The sequence below is a fragment of the Epinephelus lanceolatus genome, chromosome 17 (genome assembly GCF_041903045.1).
Source record: "Epinephelus lanceolatus isolate andai-2023 chromosome 17, ASM4190304v1, whole genome shotgun sequence".
Taxonomy (NCBI): Eukaryota; Metazoa; Chordata; class Actinopteri; order Perciformes; family Serranidae; genus Epinephelus; species Epinephelus lanceolatus.
In genome coordinates, this window is record NC_135750.1 from 29,363,848 (window position 1) to 29,371,311 (window position 7,464).

At 41.9% G+C, this 7,464-nt stretch overlaps 1 protein-coding gene across 1 annotated transcript in view; it reads left to right on the forward strand.

The window, feature by feature from the left end:
• ptk7b (protein tyrosine kinase 7b) overlaps positions 1-4,484 on the forward strand; it is an 88,724-nt gene extending 84,240 nt beyond the window's left edge. The window contains exons 15-20 of the mRNA XM_033613758.2: positions 55-216; positions 391-623; positions 725-805; positions 1,868-2,019; positions 2,176-2,354; positions 2,603-4,484. Coding sequence (XP_033469649.1) covers positions 55-216; positions 391-623; positions 725-805; positions 1,868-2,019; positions 2,176-2,354; positions 2,603-2,763 — 968 coding nt within the window. The 3' untranslated portion in view covers positions 2,764-4,484. The remainder of the gene's footprint in view (positions 1-54; positions 217-390; positions 624-724; positions 806-1,867; positions 2,020-2,175; positions 2,355-2,602) is intronic.
• The last annotated feature ends 2,980 nt before the right edge of the window (positions 4,485-7,464 follow it).

The window sequence follows — 7,464 nt, forward strand, 5'->3', positions numbered from 1 at the left end:
TTTACATTATGTCTGCGACCTTTGAGCCTGTTGGATGTGTGTTGTCTTCAACAGGAGGGGCTGTTCAACAAAATGGCCACACTACCACTGAGATCCAGGAAGAGGTGGCACTCACCAACATGGGTACCATGGCAACAACAGAAAAACGCCACAGCCATGTCAACAACGATAAGCTCCACTTTCCTCGAGCAAACCTACAAACCATCACTACTTTAGGTAGGCTGATTTATACAGTTGTCTTTTGCATGTACTGACAGAGAATGACTCTCCTTGTACTCTAATTTAACAGAAGGTCACCTGATCCTTTAGCTGTACCACGCTGTAGATGTGCGACATTGATTTTCAAACATGTGCTCTGATATTTGCTCTGTGGTGTGAATGTTTACTCAGGCAAAGGGGAGTTTGGTGAGGTGCTGCTATGCAAAGCTAAGGGTATCGAGGAGAGCGAGGAGGAGACGGTGGTGTTGGTGAAAAGCCTGCAGACCAGAGACGAACAGCTCCAGCTCGACTTCCGCCGCGAGGCTGAAATGTTCGCCAAGCTCAGCCACCCCAATGTTGTCCGCTTGTTGGGCCTGTGTAGGGAGGCAGAGCCCCACTACACGATCCTAGAGTACTATGACCTGGTAAGCACACAGGGAAAGAAGCTCACACTGACAAACACATATGATTTTAAATGATTTGACCAGATATAATACTATAATCTTTTTTGCTTTTTTGATACCAGGGAGACCTGAAGCAGTTCCTGAGAATTTCCAAAAGCAAAGATGACAAGGTCAAATCTCAGCCTATCAGCACCAAGACCAAAGTAAGTGTTGCATCCTGCACACTGTCTACCATGCAGGTTCCCCAGGGTCCTTAAAATCCTTGAAAGATTGTGAATTTGAGAGAAAAAAACAGAAAACATATAAATAGACATAGGTCTAACTGAAAGTGCTTGATTTCATGTATTTTGTACAATAGTAGAAATTCCCGGTCTCAATCACTCACCTTGCACAATATATTGTTATGCTGTGCTGTTTTGGAGAAGGTAAGAGACCTCATGGTCTGCCATCACTGTAACACAGCACAATTGAGAAGTATTCACAAATCAGTGCTTGATTTGGACGTCAGTATTTGTTCATTGTGTAGAGTGATCACTTTTTGTGCATTGTAAAAAAACACACATTTAAAGTTTACATTTTGGGCTGGGACTCAGTGATGTAACTGCTGTCTATAAATATCTGCACAGATCCATATAGCAAAAATAGAACAGCGCGGCTGCAGATAACATTCATTTTACATCAGCTCCATGTTATGTAGGCTAATTTCTACAACCTGGGGGAAGCATTGAAAGGTAGACTAACCCTAACTCATGTCGCATTTTCAGTTGGATGTTCATTTGAGACCCGATTTTTACATTAGATTTTTTTTTGCGCATACTCTAATAATATAATTTAAGTAAATATGGAAAATACTTAAAGTGTGCCTCCCTAGTTCACATATTTGAGCCTCTCTCTTTTTATTGTTTTCTGTGAGCTTCTGTAAAGCTTGCTAGTTGTCATTATAAAAATTCTCAGTGTTGTAACAGTATTGAACCTTGATTCATGTCTCAAACTACGCTGTGTTGGGTCCTTGAATTTGAGGGTATTGGGCCTGGAAAGTCCAACCGACACCTCTGAAGCTCATTAACTAACACATTATGTCTTTGTTTAATCTGTACAAAAGCTGAAGTGTAGAGATTGGAAGTCATGGTTTTATGTCATAGTTCTGTGCCGGACTGGAGGCTTTCTTTCCTGGTACAACCAAGGAAAACCTTGGTAATTGCTGCTGTCATTCTGATGTATTCTCAGTCACTTTACCTTGACAGTTTTTTGTTCTGTGTTTTCAGGTTTCCATCTGCACCCAGGTGGCTCATGGGATGGAGCATCTTTCCAATCACCGCTTCGTTCACAAAGACCTCGCTGCCCGAAACTGCCTGATCAACAGTCAGAGGCGTGTGAAAGTGTCAGCGCTCAGCCTCAGCAAGGACGTCTACAACAGGTCTGCTAGAAACAGAGCTTGATTTAACCATAATCACCCACTTAAATCATCAACTGCAATAAACGGCGTGATTAAAATTCCTAGACATCTCCATTCACCCGGCTAATTTTAGCTGTTTTCCTCTCCTTTTCATTCCCCTTATGTAAACGTTTGTAGTGAGTACTACCACTACAGGCAGGCATGGATCCCGCTGCGCTGGCTCCCAGCTGAGTCTGTGTTTGAGGACGACTTCTCAACCAAGTCTGACGTGTGGGCCTTTGGAGTGTTGATGTGGGAAGTGTTCAGTCACGGGGAAATGCCATATACCAAACTCAGTGATGATGAGGTGCTGGAAGGTCAGTATGATGCTTTAGCTACTTGTTTTTAGTCCAAGTTCTGATTCAGCTCACAAAAAAAGATGACAAGCTTTTTAAGAAGAAAGAGGCCCCTGTTCAACATTACTTTTGGTTGAACGGTCAGGTAAATGTGGATTAGACAGGTGGTATGTAATCATCCTTTAAATGATTGAATAAAACAGCAACCTGTGTCCATGTTTTCGATTTGGTTTAACCTCCCTCTCTCTGCTGCTCCTCCGCCCCTCCAGGTCTGCAGACAGGGAAGCTGAAGCTGCCCGTTCCAGACGGATGCCCCTCCAAAATCTACAAGCTCATGACCCGCTGCTGGGCACTGAGCCTCAAAGAGCGCCCCTCTTTCACTGAAATCGTCCACACCCTGGGAGAGCTGCCCTCTGACAGCAAAGTCTGAGACGACCGTAACCCCACATCAGAGGGGAACTTTGACCAACCCCCCTTCCCCCAAAAATAAAGACAGGAATGCTGGATTATTAGTCTCACACATTTCAGGGAAGAGGGTTGAGGAGAAAAACACTTTTGTATATGCATTTCAAACAGCGGGTGTGTGTGGATCAGACTTCTTTGCTATATCAATGGAAACGCACTCACGTTTGTGTGAATGGCTTCTTGTGAGCAGTGCCAGGAGTTTATGTTTGCCTTAACCGCAGCATGGATGACCCTCCCGTCAACTTCCTGTCTGTGGTTCCACTGTGACCCTGCCTGCCCGTCTGCGGCCGCTCTGTCCCAGAGACACTTTGCTTCACGGAGCCTCACAACCTCAGTGCCTCTACCCCTCCACACCCACACTCACCCAGACCTTTGACTGCCCTGTAGTACGTTACGGTGCTCTCACTGGCTCAGATCAATAGAGATGATTGGTCTGAAGCTTAGGAAGAAACCCCCCCCCCGGAATTTTAGGTTCACTGCTCCGTCAAGTCAGAAAGAATATTGAAGGGAAGGGAATGTGGGATATAATGTCAGCGGAGCACTGAAGCTTCAGCCACTTCGGAGTGTGTTGAGTGATATCGTTTCAACTGGTCTGCTTGAACTTAAAATCCAGTCAGCTGCATCCTGAGGCCACCACCCTAATCTAAGAGGAGACACTACTCTGTCCACCAGGTACACACCACCATCCTCCAAAGAGTGTGTGTGCCACTGAACTGTTCCCACGCTACAGCTTACGTTTCGAAGAAGAAGTGGAATGGGGTTTGCATGAAGGTTCGTCCTCTGTTACGCTTGTGATTTGCAACATGAGGAAACTTGTGGAAAAAGTAATCCGTGTTATGATAACACTTCAGGAACATAAAAAAAAAAAAAGAAGATCATGTTTATCGCCAAGGATTATATTGAATAGATGAGATTGTGCCAGTGTGGGCTTTGTACGTTTTTATGAGTGTGTTCTGTTCTTGTATTAACTTTGAGGTGCTTATTTGTCACGAGCTATGGGTGACAACACCCATTGTACCACATTATCATGTTGCAGGCATGCAGCCTATCACTGTGTTCAACCCGCGACATCATTTCTTCAGAGGTCCAATCACAGTTTCCCTTCGGGTCCAGATGTTTTGTGCAATGCTGCAGAGTGGACCATCACACCAGGCAATGTGTACATAATGTAGAAGCCATGCACTAACTTCACTTAAAAGAATATCCCTCTTTATCTCTATCATGTTGTGTAGTAGGACATGCAGGTGCCTGTTTATTTATGATGAAGGTCCTGTCTTTTTTTAACTATGTTTATAATAGAAAGGTACTTCTCTGATGCGATGTATTCATTCTCACGGTCCATCTCAACGTGCGTTCAGTCTGGTAAGCAGCTGGATACGCTAACACAAAGTACAAAGGAGGTCAAAAGAGTGACTGCTGGTCACCAGTACTCATTTAAGTGCCTGGTAAATGAAGGATTATCTTAACTGTTTCCCTCTTTTTTTACATTATCTAATCAAATGCAATGGCCTTTGTTTATGAACTTGTTTTTATACGTTGTTTTTAGTGTAATGTTTTGTTTTTATGAATGCTAGGCACTCACACCTAGACCTCTTTTTTTAATCTGCTTCAGCAAATGTTCACAGTAATCACAGATATATACAAAAGTATACATGCTGCTGTCAATAAAGGTTCACAGTGTTTTTACCCAATGTGTTGTGATTAATAATAATACTGTAGATAGCAACACAGCTTTGAGAACTACATCGGTTTTTCCTCCATAATTTAAACTTTGTTGAGTTGGTTAAAGAGATACTAAGGATTTTCCCCCCAAAAAAACAAAAATGTAAAGACTCATACAGAAGTAATCCCTCTCAATCATTACCTATGACCAACTAGAGTTGTGTGGTGCTGTATGTATCTGCAGAGACTCTGCCTGGATTTTCTGCCTGGTGAGTTGAGGGCGGGACTTCATAAAATGTTAGCGGCTTACTTTCACTTTGGCTGGTGAGCGTGTTTGCAAACAGTAACCAACAATCCTGCATACTGTACCTTAGATAAATTACATTTTACATGCTTTTTAGTCCAGTTTTCTGTGTCAATGCAGTTGCATGCAGGGACCATTCTTCCAACTTTTCCTTGTTAAAGGGATAGTGCACCCAAAAATGAAAATTCAGCCATTATCTACTCACCCATATGCCGAGGGAGGCTCAGGTGAAGTTTTAGAGTCCTCACAACACTTGTGGAGATCCAAGGGGAGAGTGGGTAGCAGCACAGCTCCACCTAATGGAGACTTACGGCGCCCCATATTAAAACGTCAAAAAACACATAGTTGAAACCACAAAATATCTCCATACTGCTCGTCCGTAGTGATCCAAGTGTCCTTGTGGTTTCAATTATGTGTTTTTGGATGTTTGAATCTGGGGCGCTGTCAGCCTGCATTAGGTGGAGTTGTGCTGCTACCTCCTCTCCCCTGGGATCTCCGCAAGGGATGTGAGGACTCTAAAACTTCACCTGAGCCTCCATCGGCATATGGGTGAGTAGATAATGGCTGAATTTTCATTTTTGGGTGCTCTATCCCTTTAATGTATACAAGAAACTCTACATTAGGTATTCAGGTGCTGAAACACAGTCATTCTTTCACCAAAAAGCTGTGAAAAGGATCATGGGAATCTGCTCTTTTATTGTCATCTACACAACAGTTACAGTGAAGAAGTCTAATTAAAGTCTAGGACATAAAATAGTGCAGCAGCTAAAACAGGAATACAACATAATAACAAGCCAAGTGCACTGTGGTAGCCTGATAAGTAATGGTTAACTAATTGTAATGTTAGTCTCTTTCATTCAAAATGTTGCTACTTGTAAGCCAGCTTAAGAGTTTTCATGACAGCTCCTACTTGCAGCTGCATTACTGCACCAAATAGAGTTTAGTAAAAAATAATAAAGGTGATGAAATGTTCACTCAGCTAGATCACCCACTCTAAACGAGTCTCTGCAAGCTGACTTCCAGGGTTTGTGTAAATAATAGCTGCCTGTAAGTACAATTTTGCTTTCGCTTTCTGAATAGGGTTAGGAATAGTAAAAAAGTAAATAGAGTTTATATGTGATGGGCTGTAATATGTAAAACAACCTGTATCATCCTATAACAGCACCTATAGTCAGCCCATACTGCAATCCAAAACGTTCTCTTATTCACCACTAGAGGGAGGTGTATCTCTTCTGTAGGTCTTCTTAAACCTGATCCTAAAAGCTTGCCAAATATTTTTTCCATATAATTATGTTTAGAGTTGAATACGCTAGCATGGCCTTTTATAGCTGCAAAAGAGGATTCCCATATGAGTTTGTGTTGTCTTAGATTAGTGGCAAAGTGCTCCTTTGATGTGATAAACATAGTATTATATTTGATTTAGATTTGATGCCCACAGGCATCTTCAGTTCACTGCTGATATTTGAGTTTCCCATATCCTCAAAGCCAATTTATTATGCAGTTACAGTTACATAACCCCTTTAAAATGGATGTATTTTTGTCAATCAGTGTTCAATTTTGCATAGTTATTTGGCAAATTGAGTCTTGAAGAGGTTCATAATATTGTGACACCTTTATCCTGAGTGCATATGCACCTTAAGGAGCTCTCATGGTGGTAAAAGCTTGCATATTTAAATGAAAATCTCTCAGTATCTTGCCAACAAATCAAATTCCATAATGTTTGGCATTTGCTTTAACCTGCCTGGAGCACCAGATGGGTGGGCTTACTGCATCATTTCAAACACTACATAAGCAAACTTTAGATAAGTACACTAAAGTGCCTTTTGACAGATTTTACTGTGATAGGCCTTCATCACAGAGGACATGTCTCAATTGGAAAAACACAGGTGTAAATAATAACTTACTGAGAGGCTTTAATAGAGCACAACCATTGTTAATGTTATTAGTCACACCTGTGCTTTTATGTGAGAAGGGTCTATTGTGAAAACCACGCAGGGTTACAGCAGGTATGTGATACTGCAACATGTTGTTCAGTGGCCCAATTACAGACACTCATAGACCTTATTCAGCTTGCCAGCACTGAGAAGTGGTGTTGCAATTATTGAGGAAGCAGTTGTGATGCAGACCAATGTAATTAGTGTGTGATAGGAGTATATATTCCACCATGTTTTAGGGGAAGCAGATACAAAGCACGAGCAAATATAAAATAAGAACCTATACATGTGATTATTAGAGTAATTTGGGACCTTATGTAGAGTTTATTTAAACTACTGTACTCTCATCTGCACTTAAAAACAACTCCTCTGACATAATCCTTTAAGTCTTTCTGCCAGTGCAGATCAATAAAGCGATATTTTGGCATGGACACTCTGGGAAAACATGTCTCGTGCTATGACAGCACAACCTGTGGGGAATAAAAAGTTGGATTCTTTGTTATTTTGGTGCCTCTGCCTGTCCACGGTGACGTTGTCGGTAGCGCAACCATTTTGGTATTTATTCCAATAAGCGCGGCTCATTGACCAATGACAGCGCTACTCAGATAACCCTCAGCCAATCGATAGGCGACGCTGTGACTCACCAAATAAGGAGAGACAGCACCAAATAAGGAAACATTGTATCTCTTTATAAGGAGGGAAGTAGTTCCTGGGTTGTCATATCACTCCGCTGTCGTAAACGCTGTTTAAAAACGAGATATTTTTA